At 41.2% G+C, this 16,235-nt stretch overlaps 1 protein-coding gene across 1 annotated transcript; it reads left to right on the top strand.

Annotated features, from left to right (window-relative positions):
• The first annotated feature begins 9,769 nt into the window (after positions 1–9,769).
• echdc2 (enoyl-CoA hydratase domain containing 2) lies at positions 9,770–16,116 on the top strand. Its single transcript, XM_005795680.2, has 11 exons — positions 9,770–10,129; positions 11,095–11,162; positions 11,231–11,318; positions 11,400–11,486; positions 11,574–11,666; positions 13,649–13,705; positions 13,805–13,867; positions 13,955–14,079; positions 15,473–15,523; positions 15,612–15,659; positions 15,818–16,116. Exons 1-11 carry the CDS (start codon positions 9,889–9,891, stop codon positions 15,893–15,895), a joined length of 999 nt encoding a protein of 332 aa, XP_005795737.1. The 5' UTR covers positions 9,770–9,888; the 3' UTR covers positions 15,896–16,116.
• The last annotated feature ends 119 nt before the right edge of the window (positions 16,117–16,235 follow it).

Below are 16,235 nucleotides of genomic sequence, written 5' to 3' on the forward strand. Positions count from 1 at the left end.
ACACACACACACACACACACACACACACACGGACACACACGCCTCTACGTGTGTGTCCGTGTGTGACTCAGCCATGTAGGTGATTTGTGCTGGTGACGTCACAAGGTGATGCCCTTTTCAGAAAACCAGACGACCGGTGCACAGATGCGCAAACAAAATGTGAGAAGCAGGGCCGGCCCGAGGCAGAAGCGAACCATGCCGCATAAGTCGATCGATTTAACACATTATTATTATTATTATCATTATTATTATTATTAGGATGCCAGAGAAGGTCGCAGAGTGATTAAAGTGTCCTCCAGCATAATGGAGATTAGTGTAATGTATATAGCACTGCATCTAGAATGAATATGAAATAATTCACATCACGAATGACAGATTTAACATATATAGCAATAAAAATGTACTGCTGATCATACAAAAAGTTGATATACATAAACACATTTATAATTTGTCAGCTGTTTATTCTCTGTTTTTGTGTTTCAAAATCTAGAAAACAAATGTCTGATAACATTATTATAGTTTCAACATTTAATATGTTGTTTGATTTTAGCAGTAGAAGAAATTAATAGCTGCCTTTCCATTTCACAATAAAGCAAATGTTACCAATTTAGCTTTAGATTTTTTGTTAAAACTCAGTCATGTGATACTGGAATGTCATATCATCCCATATATAGATCCAGAGTGAAACAATTTGCAGCTTTTAATTTTCAGAAGTAACCTGGGATGCAGTTATCAGACTCCAGTTTGATGATTATTATCCTTTAGAGGATAATAAAGGATTATCCTTTATTATTGGCTTGTCATGGTTCAGTCCAGACTCAATGCATCAGCAGAACTAATGCAAAAAATAGTTTTAATTACAAAAAGTGATGATGATGAAGTCTGAAGGTTCCAAGAGGGCGGATCTTACCAGTGCAGGGATCACCGGAGCTCCAGGAGCAGGTGAGTCTGCCCACAGAGCTGAGGCCATCTGTAAAAAATAATAAAAATAATTTAGAACTGAAGCAGAACTGGACAATGCGAGATACAACCCAAAAAAACATTACTAAATCCACCCAGAACTAGCTGAGAGTTAGGAGAAAGAAACAAGATCTTATATTTACTGAGAAATGCGTGGAGTGGCTTGTAAGAAACCACTCAAACATCTCACAGATGAAAACGAGGAGTGGAGCAAACCTTCGTCAGACCGACTTCAGAGACTAGATGACAATGTCTCACTGTAGTTACTGCAACCAGAAGGCAACACTAAGTACTAGGAGGGTGAATGTTTTAACTCTGTCTTAGTTAGAAAACACATTTGGTTACAGTTACAAACTATAACTGCGAGGATTTGAGATTTTCTGTGTGTTTATTTAGGTTTCTGTGTTCTGTGGAGTCTCTGTGTTGTCCTGGCTACCCCTTGAATAGTTACACCTGTTCCTTGTTTTCCCTGATTGTCTCCCTGTGTATTTAAACCCACCTGTATTCCTTGCTTTGACATCTTGTCAAGCTGTCAAGTCCGTCATCAGTTGATTGTCCTGTTACCAGTTGCTACCAGCATTGGGCTATTAGCCTTCCGCTCATTCTGTGCTGCCTTGATTTTGGATCATTGTGCTTTTGATCATTAAATCATCATCATTTCTCTCACCAAACCTGGGCCCACTGCATCTACCTCACCATCTACTACTGCATTTCATGACAATAACAATGATTACACCCAACCTCTAATGCTTGAGCTTTGAACACGGACAATATGAAGAGAACATTAGCTGACTTTGTGGTAAATCGTCGTCTCCCAAATGGATTCTGTTTAGGGCCCAAGATTGGCTGCTGTGTTCATGTGGAGGCTGGGGTGTGTGGGGGTGGTTGGACTGTTTAAAAAAAAAAGCAAAACAAATACAAAATAATGTACATAGTCCCATTTGAAAGCAGGCGGCATTAGCCACACACACACAGACGTAAAGGGCCTTATCTCATCTGGTCCGCTGGTTAATTTCTCCTCCGTGTGCGTGTCCCCCGGAGCTTCTTGACAATGCAACGCGTTCAGATTGGATTGTGTTCGCTCCGTTAGGCTCTTAATTGTTTGGCATTGTGGAATTTTTAATTGAGGAAGGAAGTGAAGTCACACACGCTTAGCTGTCAAAATGCATGCGTTTATTTATTTGCTGATAAACTCAATAGCCTCACGGTATTTTCACCAGTGTCACCACTTGTGCTCCCTGATTCTCCAAACAGTCATTTTGACGAGGACGCTCTTGAAACTGGAAGCTTAAATGCTGAAACTGAGGTCAGCCTCAGGCAATTAAATACGTTACGTAAGAAAGATGATTAGGTCCGATTGATTTAAACCCTTAAAACTAAGCAGGACGGCAAATGATTAATGTGACGATCACATTAGTTTGAGTGTGTAAGTTGGATCTCGAGGCTTGGAGATGCACCGTGTTATAATGATTAATTTATAGAGATTTTGTTAGGTAAAGATTGATTGACAAGTGCCATACCTAAAGCAGCCATGCCTGGATAACCAGTCAGCCATGTTGCTGCAGTGCACCAGCACCTTTGACTGGTCAGCAAAGACAAAAGTTTTGCTTTTCTCTGTCACGGTTTTGTTGCATCTTACTTCTGATAGCTTTCTGCAATATTTGATTCTTCACAACCTTTCTGCAAACTACAGCTTCACCTAATATCATCAGAATACGGGATCATCTTATTAGGAGAGTGGGATTTGATTAATCAGATTCAAAATATGCGACATGAACTCTAGAAAGCTGAATGTTGAAACTGAATTTTTTTTTTAAGTGCTTAAAAAGTATTGTACTCATGTGCACCTTTGAGATAATTGTACCTAAGCCGTACGGAAGGTTTTAAAAATGATTAAGCTCGATTTTCTTTACATGACAAAGCTCCTGGTGTTTTAGCAGGGGTGTGTGTGCAGTTTGGAGAGCCAGTGTAAACACATCCACTGCAGAGACTGAAGAGATGCATGTCACCCCAAAACCAAAGCTACAGACTCCTGGACTCGACCCAGAGACTTCGACTATCTCAATTAAATCACTTAGCTTGCAGTAGGGATGGCTGCTGCAAAACAGTGCAAGAAGTTGGATTGTGTCTGCAGGAGGCTGCAGTGATTGTGCCTTGAAAGCAATGATGAGACGGATCAAAGGAGGCCTGCAGAGCTCTTGCAGAAACAGTAACATGGAGGCCACTCCCTCCCTCCTATTGAGAGAGGAGTGGAGACTTCCACTAACAAGCAACCAAAAACCATAAGAAGACGAGACAGAGGATCCTGATGAAGAAAAATCACTTTTTGTTGATCCCCATGTGAGTAACTGTTGCCTCCAAAAATCACTTTTACCTAACTGGGGCTGTAAGCAAAGACAAGTCCAAAATAAATGCAAATATAGTTTAATGTTAATCAAAGCAAATTTCAGCTACATATTGACAATACACTGATCCATGTGGACGAACTGTGGATGAATACAGCTGGAGTGTCATTATTAAGTTTCCACCTGGTCACCGATTAAATTAGATTAAAGGGGCGTGCTGTGGTGGCGCAGGGGGTTAGCACGCCCCACGTTTGGAGGCCTTAGTCCTCGACGCGGACGTCGCGGGTTCGACTCCCGGTCCCGACGACCTTTGTCGCATGTCTTCCCCCCTCTCCTCACCCTCCTTCCTGTCTGCCTACTGTACAAAAAATACGAGCCACTAGCGCCGCAAAAACTCTTCGGAGAAAAAAATGGACAAAAAAAATAAATAAATAAATTAGATTAAAAAAAAATAAATAAAATCGTTGCAAGGTTTTTGAGGATTACGGTGTTTGCACAGAAGTAGCCACTCATAATCTCATTGTAATGTTACAGCCACAAACTTCACGGCATTTTGTTGAGCCTTCACGTTATGGATCAACACAAACACTGCACAACCGTCAGTTGTTTTTACTAATAAAAATCTGAAAAGTGTGGCATGAATGTGTGTTTCATGCCACAGAAGTGATAAAAGTGGCAAACAGAGTTTGGAATTTAATCTCGGTATTAATCCAGTTGTTCCATGAATGTTTCAGAGGTCTGCTAAGAGAACATTAGTGAATAAACTTCAACAGGAAAAGTATCTTCTTCTAACCTGAGCTTACACTATTTTGCAAAGAGGAAAGAAACATAAACATCAGTCATTCAATGTGTAAACTGGCGTAGAAAAACCCCTACAGACATGCAGCTGGAATCCCAGCCTAAGAGAGCATTGATTTAGTGTTGCTGAATTCAAATGCAGGCCAGATTAAAAAAAAATTTTTTTTTGTAAAACTATTAAAAGCCACATGTCATTTCCAGTTTAATTCACGGTAACGCCTCGCTTTCATAGTGTAGTTCGTGTTGGACACTAGCATAAAATCCTAATGAAATACATTGAAATTTGTAGTTGAAATGTGAAAAGGACACTGTAAAACAGATTCCCTTCGAAAAAGTGGATTCTACTGTGTTTTTTTTTCTCTCTTTATTTTTTTATCCATTCCTTAAAATTTATTCTAAGACTACCTGCTGCTCTGCATCCATAAGGAACTGCTTGAATAAAGCAATCAAAGGTAGTAAAAAGCAGCTCTTAAAGTTCCCAGACTAGCAACCTGTGGCTGGAGGAAAATAAATCAGAGGTGGTTTTACGACACAGGCTCACATACTGCAGCCCTGACACAAACATCGTTCCATTTTAGAGCCGTTGAGGTCGGGCGCGGCTATCTATCTGGACTCTGATGTGTCCTTATTAAAGCAAAGCTTGGCCGAGTGCAGAGCCAGCTGGAGGAAAACAAGCTTGTTTGGCTCTTGTTTGGCTTGGTGAAGCCATGGGCCATCAGAATCTTTAATGTAAAACTTTCCTCTCTGGCTGCTCTAAATGGTGTCAGCTTCCAGAGGGCTTTGTGTGCAGCGCAGGCCCACGTGCAAGGACGCACGGGGAGGGCAAGGGGGCACACACGCATTCCTCGAATTGACGGATGGGCTCCTGCGAACGTGATCAGTGAGGTGTCTTTATTATTTTATTAAGGGTGTGTTCCGTCTCCTCTGTCAGCTGCCTGATCCTCCCAACCTTTGAAGGAGGCAACCTCATGCCAGCGCAGGTGTCACCTTTGCTGCCTCTCCATTACCTCACATGGTCAGTTTTTCTTTACTTTGGGAGATTTACTAGAATCAATAATGAAACTTATTTCCTACCAAGGTAGCTGACTGATCTGTAACTCTCCCCCTCTCTTCTTCTCGTCCAATCAGTCTGCGTCCTTCGGGTCTTGAGTCCGGTTCCATCGTTCTAATGTATTTGGATCAAGACCAGTCAGTGATCCGTGCATCTTGACCGGCTCGGTGCTGTGTGATCATCGTCTGGAAAGGAAAGGGAGAAGAGTCGACATGAAGAGACAGGACATTTGATTTTACTTTTTGGATCAGAATATGGCTAAAAATAACTCGCTCTTTGCACTTTGTCCGTTTTTGCTATAGTACATACGTAGATTTCAATGCATTTTGTTGAGATTTTATGTGACACACCAGAGGTCCTGCAGCTTTTAGACCCGTTTCTGCTTCAACACACAATAATCAGGTCATCACTGACCCTAGAGTTCCTCATTTCTCATGTAAAATTTATCATGACAAGAATTTTGATTTATTGTTTTCTCAGTAAACTTCAATTACTGACTTCTTTTTTTAAACTGACAGCTTTTTTGTACTATTTTCTTTACCGTTTGTTCCACGAGAACGTCAACAACACCAATAACTTCGAAAACATTAAATGCAGTTACTTTGTGAGAATTACACTTCTTTAAGTTATTTAGGTGAAGAAACCTGTGTCAAATGGGAATGTTTTTCCAAGGACAACATTTGTGTTTGCGGAACTGTGAATGCTGTGCCACGCAGTCACAGCTATACAGTTACCTAAAAAAACAAAAAGCATTAAATAATTAATAATTAGTATCACAATAGTACCACAACATATCACAATGAAATTATAAGTCCATATTGCTCCCCACCTCCTACTCTCTCCCTGCATGAGCTAATAACACCCTGAATTGTTTAAAAAAAAAGAAAAGAAGAAAAAATAACAACTGAACACGACCAGCAGCTTCCTGACCGGCATTAAGGTTTGCTGAAACATGCATGATCTTCTGAGGTTGGGATGTTCTACTGGGAAGCTCAAAGCTATTGCATTTCCAGTATCGACACACACTGGTAACGCAATCCACACCTGCAGAAGGACTTTTACGTACTTTGGCCGAGTGCTGACGGGCTCACATGACTAGAGGCGTATCATCCCGTCCTTCCTCATGCAGACAAGTAAGTTGCACCTTAAATTAATAATCATCTGAGATTTTCTTTAGCTTTTCCAGCTCTCTCCTATGATACACATAATATGCCAATGGGTGAAGAATTGAGTTTTTCCTCTCTAAAGTGTAGGTTGGGAACCCAAAACAGTCACCAACAGGGATCATGAAATGTTATAATTGATAAGGCACTAAATAATTATTTTGGACCAAGTGGAAAGCAGGCTGAGGGGAGGGGATAGATGAAATGGAGGAAGGGAGGTAAAGAAATACATAAGACCTGAAACAGATTTTAAAAGAAAAAATTTTAAAGAAAAACTAACCTAAGAAAACAAATTCAAAGAGATGGAAATAGATAAACTTACAAGGAAAAGGTTGAGATGGCAAGATGTGGTCAAAATAGAAACAAAGCAGAAATCCAAAATTTGAATTTATCATAGCTAATAATATTATTGCTTTATTATTATTAGTATCACTATCATTAGAAGTATTGTTATTTTTATTATGACCTGGAATTTAATCAACAACTTTTATGTATATTTTTTCCTGTGTAAAACTTTTTTTTTTTACCTTTCTTTCCCTGCTATATCAACAAAAACACACTGAATACCTAAAGCACACAGCTTTTTTTTTTTTTTTTTGCACATTTCATTTTGTTTTTGTGTCTGCTCACTTGATCTTAACATCTTTAACTGATTTCTCTATATCACAATAAAAAAAATACATGCGTTTACTGACATATAAATGGCATTAGAACAACTGGAGGGTCATCAACAATTCATGTTCTGATCATTTCAGGCAAAAAAATCTTTAAAAAAGAGTTATTCAAGATCAATCTAACGTCCCGAGGAAGAGCTTTTCAGTAGCCTTCATCGGAGTGTAAACTGTGTGTGTGTGCGACATGTTGAGCCGAATCTAAAGGTGCAGGCAAAGCCAACAAGAGAATTACGCTCTACTATCATCAGACACAAAGGTCAAACTCATTGCACTCACCCTGAGCAGATCATCACTGTGCCTGCCATCTTCCTCCTTACAGACATTTCATCCCCGTGACTCATGCTTGACCTCATACCCTGTCACCAGGCCTCCCTGCTTGCATTCAGCCCTGGGCTTTGATGAAGCTGAGAACACAAAGGGCTGTGAGCAACTCGCTCCTGCATCCGAAGAGACGGGAAGAAGGAAACGGGGAAGAAAGAAACGAGGAAGAAAGCGGATGTTTTGTGTTACATTAAAGTCAAATAAAGACCTGATTGAGATGTGGCTCAGCAGAAACGGGAGAAAAGCTCAAAGATGTTGATGAGCTCATTGGGAACCTGCTGTTATGAGGGTGACCTCTGGAGGACCAGAGAGGAAAATGGTGTGTGGAGTGGCCTCAGGCGGGGAAAAAAAGAAAAAAGCACAGCATGCAGGCGAGAGTGCGAACGGATCCAACTCAAGCCTAAAATTAAAATCAGCGTGCAACTCGATTTGACGTGAAGGCAACTGCTTTGTTGACAATCAAGGCGACGTTAAGCAACCTTGACGTGTTTGCGTCAGAGCAGAGCGCGGTTCTGGCGTCCAACTTGTGCATCTTTTTTTTTTTTTTTTCCAGGAACAAACCGTCTGCAGTGTACTCCATCAGGCTCGGTTTCTGTCACTCAGACAGCCTCACTCTCAAGCTGCCAGGGTCACTTTCCGTCTCGTGGTGCACATGAATGAAAACATGCCAGACATCAAATCTGAACGACATGTTCTGCTCTAAATCCTACAGGTATCGCATCGCAGCGCCGGCCGCACGCAGCAGAACCTGTAGGCCGGTCTCCAGCTGCGATTTCCACCCACAAGTTTACTCAAACTCCAACTTAAAAGATTGATTTTTAAATTATTTTTCCAATATACAGTACAGGCCAAAAGTTTGGACACACCTTTTAATTCAATGAGTTTCCTTTATTTTCATGACTATTGACATTGTAGATTCACACTGAAGGCATCAAAACTATGAATAACACATGTGGAAATATGCACTAAACAAAAAAGTGTAAAACAACTGAAAATACCCCTTATATTCTAGTTTCTTCAAAGTAGCAACCTTTTGCTGTGATTACTGTTTTGCACACACTCTGCATTTTCTTGATGAGCTTCAAGAGGTCGTCACCTGAAATGGTTTTCACTTCATAGGTCAACCTGCCCTGTCAGGTTAATAAGTGGGATTTCTTGCCTTATAAATAGTCATGAAAATAAAGAAAACCCATTGAATTAGAAAGGTGTGTCCAAACTTTTGGTCTGTACTATATATACAGTATATACTGTATATATATATATATATATATATATATATATATATATATATATATATATATATATATATATATATCTTTTTCTCTCTCACATTTCAGTGACTAGTGTGTGGCAAGCATAAGAACATGTGCAAACCCTCATTGATGTTTCAGTTTCACAACAGTCTTACAAACAGCCACCTGCACTCTGAACACCCTTCACATAGCATTCATTTAGGTCCCAATTGCAAATTAGTGTGATTCACTACACAGACTCGGCGGCATCAAAGTTAATTAGGGGCAGCAAACAAAGCCAGGCGACAATAAAAAAACCGACACCGAAAGTCGTTGTGACAGACAGAAAAGGAGTCTGATTGATAACCGGTCAGATTCTGTCAGGTTGCCCGGATCACGTGGACGTGCATGCAGATAGCCAGCTCTCTCTCTCTCTCTCCTCTTCCAAACGACGTGCCTCTGTCACTGACTGATTGCATAACTTGTAAAAGATGCGCTCAATAATGCATGGTCAGACTAGACAGAAGCAGTCTGATGGAAAACCTTACCTCAACAACAAAACTAGAGGTCCGGCTGCAACCTGTGGCTCGGTTGCGTGTGTGTGTCTGCTTGGTCCAAAATGGCCAATGCCAGCAAAAGTGTGAGAGTCAAGTTTCTTTGTAGATAGTGCTCAAACTTTTGGATGATTGGTTGCGTAGACCTCTGTTAGATGCTCAAGACTAACCCTGCTTTAAACTTTCCCCCAGACCTATCCGCTGTCTTGGTCTTCATGGTGCTGCTTGTTCACTAATGTTTGATCACTGATGCTCTCCAGCAAAACTTTCATGGAACAGCTGAATTATTTGAGATTAAACAGAGTTGGGTGCCATTTTATCACCAAGTAACCTCTGAAGGCTGTTGTTTGCGCCGCATTTTATTTGTGGGTATCAAGGTAAAGTATAGTGACTATCACTGCATGTTTAGTAAACATTCTGAAAACCATGCGTTCTTTACTTTCCTTACTTTGTGTAGGTCTCTCACATTCAAAAATGCATTAACGTTAGCAGGTATAGCATGAAAAAAAACCCCTGTGAACACACTAGTAATAGTTAAAATAATTTCGATATGCGTCTATTTATATAAATGTAAGTTAAACTGATGATAACCGTGAATAAAAGGAGTCGCTCACTCGGCGTTGTCGCTGCTGTAGTTGTTGACTGCGTCCAGGAGCAGGCAAGTCCCTCCTTCCTCAGGAAGGAACCTGCAGCAAACTTCCTGCTGCCCTCGACCAGACACTTTTTTCCCTAGTTCCTCTCACTCCGCTTCTTTTAGGACCAAATTATTATTTTTTTTAAAAAACTGAACATGGCATCTGTCCTTTACAGGCTGGCAGTACCGAGGTGCTCTCTGTTGCGGCGCTTGGCTGTGCCACGGCGGGAAACGCAACGACTTGAACACCATGGGTTACACCGGGACGGGACGCGACTGGTAGCCGGGGGAAGTCGCTCTCTCGCGGCCTGCAGCCGCGCCGACAGCCGCTCACAGCACACAGCGGCGGAGGTGTCCGTGGAGGTGGACCTAAAGCGGCTAGAGGGACAGGACGAGGGTAGGGACACATTTAAAAAAAAAAACACACACATTGTTATTATTATCATAATTATAGCTCGACAGCAGTCATGTTAGCTGGTACATGTTATTCATTTGGTGGGTTATTTACTAATAGTTAAATCTTTTGTATGGAGTGCAAGCATCCGCGCAGCTACTTGGTTACTTATAAAGGAAGAAGCAGCAGCATTCCCACAGGTGACCCACTTCTGGATTATTATTAGAAGGTAGAGTTGTGTTTGTCTCACAAGGGAAATCAGAGAGTAAATTATGTCTTTGTGCGGCTATACCTGAAACCACAGCCGGGCCAAAGTTCAACGGAGCCTTGAGAAGAACTTCCTTTAGGGGGCTTCACTTCCGGTCAAACCCACCACTGCTGACATTTTTTAATATGGTCCATCGTTGATTGTTTGTTGTCTGGACATTTAATATGAGATGGTCTATTGGTAACTAGGGAACCCCTAGTGGTCAATTTAAAGTCTATAAATTAGCTATTCTAAATTAGCCGTTTCAGAGGCTTGTTCTTTATCAGCAAATGTAAAATTTGAGATGTATAATGTGTGAGAATTCAAGTGCGCTTTGGGGAAACTTCAAAGCACACTGCCTGTCAGCTGGCTGAGTAAAAGGTAATACACACAAACTTGTTTAGAAATATTTCTGGTTCCAAAAAAACCAACAGACGTTTAATAAAGTTGAAATCAAATATAATAAAATAAGCGGCTGTAGGAATAATTGTCGCTTTCCTGTTTGGGAATCCCATGCTGGCTCAATAATTTCACACCAGTTCCAACAACTCAAACTCACAGAAAATAGGAAGTGACTAGTCTACTTCCACTGCACACAGCCAGAGCAGGGAAGGGGTGATGAACTTTGCTGACAATCAGTAGCTTATACACCTACAGGTTTAATGAATCCGTTCATTATTAACCATTCGGGTTAACGTCTTGTGTTTTGTTTGCCCCCCAGGAATAGTGGAAGTGCTGATGTGCCGACACAGAGCAAGGAACGCTCTCGGTCACACGTTTGTGTCACAGGTGAGCAGACCTGTCTACATCACACACATTCACACAACAGACACAGACCTGAACTCTTTTGTGTGCAGATGAGGGAGCTGGTGTCCACTCTGTCCCATGACTCAGCGGCTCGTGTGGTGATCTTCAGGAGTTTGGTGCCGGGAGTCTTCTGTGCAGGTGAGGGGGCGGGAGGGGGTACCAGGCTCTGCCGGAAAGTTCCCAGTGAATCTGTGAACCAATAACAATTTCTGTTCACAGGTGCCGACCTGAAAGAACGTGCGTTGATGGACAACTCCGAGTCCGATCTGTTTGTTCACAGCCTGCGCTCCCTCATGACTCAAATAGGTAGCGAGAGCATCAATATACGGGGTTGAATGATGAGTTTGGAGTGGAGCTTTGAACTTTCCTCACCTCGTCTTACTGCCTCGGCAGCGATATTACCCACGCCCACCATCGCAGCGATGGACGGCGTCGCCCTGGGAGGTGGACTGGAGCTCGCGCTGGCCTGCGACCTGCGCACTGCCTGTGAGTGACCTCACCTTTCAAAAGCCTGGCTGGGAAAAGGCGCACGGCTGCTCAGTCAGGTGATGCTAATTCAGCTGGAAGGGGGACGTCATGTTCTCTCTTTGCAGCTGTCAGTAATCCAGTCATATAAGGTCAGCGGGTGAGTTTACACAGGGTGACGGAGGATAGGAACTTCCATTTTCAGTCTTTGCGTTAGACTGACAGTTCCCAGATTGCATCAGTGTTGCTCAGAGCAGTGGCGCTCACCGTGAGGTACTGGTGTGTACCAAGGTCTCACAAAAAAATATTCTCAGTGGGCATATAACCTGCAAAAGTATTCGTCTGTTTTTAACATTCACATTTTGTGAGGTAACAACCCCAGATCTCAATGTATTTTTTATTTTTTTCTCCCCTCCAGAGGGTCTTTTGTGGGCTCTAGTGTCCCTTATATGAAAGTAGGCTGACAAGAGAGGGGGGAAGACATGCGGCAAATATCACCGGGTCCGGGAATCTAACTCGCGACGGCTGCGTCAAGGACTCAAGGCCTCCAAACATGGGTCGCGCTATCCCCTACGCCACCACAGCACGCCCCATCTCAATGTATTTTAATGGTATTTTATGTGAAATCCCATTAAAAAAGCATACAAAAACTGTGAACTGGAAGTGCTGGACCCTAATGTGGGTTGATTCAAAGCATCGATTCTTATGCACAGCTTTTCAAGATCAGAGTTATGCTTATTTTTTCTTATGTAAAAAATTGGAAAGTCTTGTCATTTTTCTTGCTCTAAATATTTATGCACCTCTCTGTGTTATATAATACATTGGAGTTTGTAGCTTAAATATGGCAATAGGTGGAAAATTTGAAGTGGGGCAAATACTTGCAAGGAACCATAAGTGCCTGTCAGTACCAACACTGATCTGCTGTAAAAAAAAAAAAAAAACCCAAACATGTTTATCTTCCCTTTTCACTGAGCAATTTAAAGGACATTGGAAACTATCCAAGTGAGAGCGCAGCACAAATGTTTCCATTTGAAAAATTATCCATGTGTGCAGAAAACGAGAATGAACAAGATGCCTAAAAATCAACAGTGAACGGCAATAACAGAATAGCTTGGGTTTTCTTTTTACAGTGACGGGGATATGTGAGGTACTTGCTTGTTTTCAGTATCTTACCAAACTGACTGAAGAAACAAGGAGAAATCGTCATGGAGCTGGAAGGCTAAATGTTAACCACACTGGGGCTTTTTTTAAAGCAGATTTCAGCCATATAAAAATCATAAAATTCAGTAGTGTTACAGTAAATAATTGTTCAGTCTGATGACAAAATTAAGCTGGTATACAGTACTATAACATTTTCTGGATACAAGAAGTCTTTTTGGGTGGGGAAATTTAGTGAAACTCTTTGTAATATGAATCTAAAAACATTTACCCAAGGTAAAATGTCAATTTAACACATGGGAAGTTAGGGTTATAATGCCTATGTTGGAGATTAGGAGGAAATTAATTCAATAACTTTTGGTCATCAGATAGTTTGTTATTGTGAATTCCCAGCGTCTACTATCCAGGCTTAATTTATCTAACTAATGCCTGATGATGCAAATTCCACACGATCCAAAGGTGATATTGGAAGCCTTTGTCGCCATCTAGTGGTCAAGTTTTAACTGATTTTCTCCCCACTAAATATCTCTATATTATATCTACAATCTATTTCTTTACATAGCTGCAAATAATTCAGGCAGTAAAGGGGTTAAGTTTTCTATCACTTTTAATGTCTCAGGTGTTTTAATGACCTGGCGTGGAGCCGTGGCGCTAATGATAGCCATCTGCCCAGCTGTGCATGTACATGCATCACCGTGCGATAGGTTATATTAGATGTGGCACTTCAGTGATTGGTTGAGTACGGCTGAGCGAGGTGAGCAGGTGTTTGGGTCCGACGCTCTGACAGAGGCATCACTCAGACGTTGACCTTCACCCGTCCTCTGTTTTGCGTGCGTGTCTTACAGCAACTTCTGCCCAGATGGGTCTGATTGAGACGACGCGAGGGCTCCTCCCGGGAGCGGGTAAGTCCACCAGAGCTCACAGAAATCACCCCGAGCCACACAGATTTTGTTTTACGAAGGAGCTGCGAGAAGTTCACCTTGACGGGGTTTGTCCTGCAGGGGGCAGTCAGCGGCTGCCACGGATGGTCGGCGTCACTCTGGCCAAGGAGCTCATATTCACAGGTGATGGTGAGACAGAATTGCAGACGTCTCAGCAGATTCAGAGGGTCTGATGGAGCAGTGCGGTTGTCCGTCTCTGTGTGTTTTCAGGTAGGCGTGTGGGAGGGCAGGCCGCTCTCGAGTTGGGGCTTGTAAACAGAGCCGTAGAACAGAACCAGAGCGGAGATGCTGCTTACAAAGAGGCTCTGACCCTGGCCAGAGAGATACTACCCCAGGTTAGATCACAGTTTGTCTATTTTTAGCTGCAAATTAATAAGTGGTGGCCTGATAGGTATTTCTCAAACCTACATAAAACGAGAACCACAGACAACGTTTATGAGTTTTCAACCAAGCTTCTGCAGGAGAAAACATAGCAAACCACTCCTCCAAGGTGTTTACTATGCGTTCTGACTCCCTTCAGCAGAGCCTGTCCTTTTATTAAGCAGGAGAAAGAAGGGAGTCGAGAGTGAAATGTGGGAGAGTGATAAATCAAAGAATGGCTATTCTGAAACAAGGAAGAACTACATTCTACACACAAGCAGTTTAAGGAGTATCCCAAGATAAGCAGCTTCAAGGTTTAGGGAAATAGCAAGTTTTGTCTTTCTCACGGTTTAACAAATTTCTCCTCTCTGGGGTGTGAATACTAAACCTTTAGATGCAAAACAAGCTGGTAGCTACTTGTGTAAGAATAACAAAACATAATTATTCTAACATGGCCGTCCAGTCTTATCATCTGAATGTTCTGAAGGACCAGAGTGGGATATAAATATGGACCAGAGGTGGGTAGAGTACATAAAAAAGGTCCTCAACATATTTTAAAAATAGCTGTCTGAAAATTTACTCGAGTAAAAAAGCTATTTGGTAAAAAGACTACTCAAGTAAAAACAAAACATCAGTCATTTAATATTTAAAAAATTACCTTATCAGATGGATAATATATAAAGTTATGTGGAAATGTTGGTATTTCATTTAAAGTAAAATGAAAATAATTTAAATAATGATTACAAAATAACAAAATTAGGCAAAACAAAACGGAAAAAAATAATCCAAATCAATTTCTTTTAATATAAAACTTATAAAACTTTATGTAAAACTATGCATCTGTGTGTTGTAGGGTGTGTTGATAGAGTATCCAGAAATTTGACTCAAGATACTTGATCTACTGTTTGTAAAACCATGTTGGAACCTTGTGGAGGATCCATGATGCTGTGGGCCTGTTCCTTTTTTGACATCCTTGGTTGGGTGTTTCAGTAAGATAGTGATTCAAAACTTGTGACCAAATCAAAAAAAAGAAAAAATTCTCTAAACGCAGTGGAAGATGACGCTATTGTAATAAAAAGTATACATCTTTAATCCTTTTAAATCTCTTAAGAATGTGACCAGAAATGTATTTCATAAACAGTTCAGGAAGTAAATGGAGCCTTGATAACACTCCATTCTGCAAAACTGTGACCTGATTGAGAAAGCCATGTATATAAAGTAATGTACGTGTGATATTTTTGTACTTTTCCTGACCCCTTAATTTGTTGTTTGTTTGATTAAAAAAACTGAAAAGGTTTTGTGTCTAGTTTTAAATACATCTATTAAAAAAATGGTAAAACCCAACATTGTTTCCTTTGTGATCACCAGGCTCCTTTTGCTGTGCGGATGGCCAAAGAAGCAATAAATAGAGGCGTTGAGGTGATACACGAGGGATTCATCTTCATAATCTGCTTCTTGCAATGTTTTTATATCAAAACAAGGAGTGACTGCAATCCGTTTCCCGCAGGTTGACATTGGGTCAGCAATGGCGATAGAGAGACTGTGTTACGCCAGGGTAAGTTTTCCGGCGATGTTTCCGAATCATTGTTTTAATGTAAAGAAGTGGACGATTCCAATGGTTTTGTCTTCCCATGTGACATACTTGTTAGGAAGAGCTTTACTGCCTTCACTTGAAACCGATCAAATCCTCACGTGGCGTCTCTTCTTTCTCAGGTCATTCCCACACGGGACCGACAGGAAGGCATGGCGGCATTCATCGAGAAGAGACCGCCACGTTATACTGGGGAATGAAAGCGCTCCACCGGCATACCAAGATATTTATAAAACACTGTTTGCAAAATAATTATTTTTTTCCCCCCCAAATCCAACGATGCTTTTAAAGTTCTTGGTCAGTGATGGCTGCAAAATTATTAGTTGGAGATATTTTATTTTGTGCAAAAATATCTCCTCTATTGAGGAACCAATAGCTCTTTTTATACGTTTAGAAAAATAAATGAAAATGTTCAAAACTACTAATTGGTATTGATCAGAAATATTCTTGATCTGCTTTCCTGATAGTCTGTACCTAAGTTTTATGAAAACTGATATCACAGGCCATGTTTTTATTGTGTTATATCTTATAGCTCATGAT

Source organism: Xiphophorus maculatus, chromosome 9 (genome assembly GCF_002775205.1).
Source record: "Xiphophorus maculatus strain JP 163 A chromosome 9, X_maculatus-5.0-male, whole genome shotgun sequence".
In the NCBI taxonomy this organism is placed as follows: domain Eukaryota; kingdom Metazoa; phylum Chordata; class Actinopteri; order Cyprinodontiformes; family Poeciliidae; genus Xiphophorus; species Xiphophorus maculatus.

Coding starts and splice junctions, on each gene's coding strand:
- echdc2 (XM_005795680.2), top strand. CDS start 9,889: ATGGCATCTGTCCTTTACAGGCTGGCAGTACCGAGGTGCTCTCTGTTG. Junction 11,319..11,399: donor GCCGGGAGTCTTCTGTGCAG/GTGAGGGGGCGG, acceptor TTCTGTTCACAG/GTGCCGACCTGAAAGAACGT. Junction 15,660..15,817: donor AGAGACTGTGTTACGCCAGG/GTAAGTTTTCCG, acceptor CTTCTTTCTCAG/GTCATTCCCACACGGGACCG.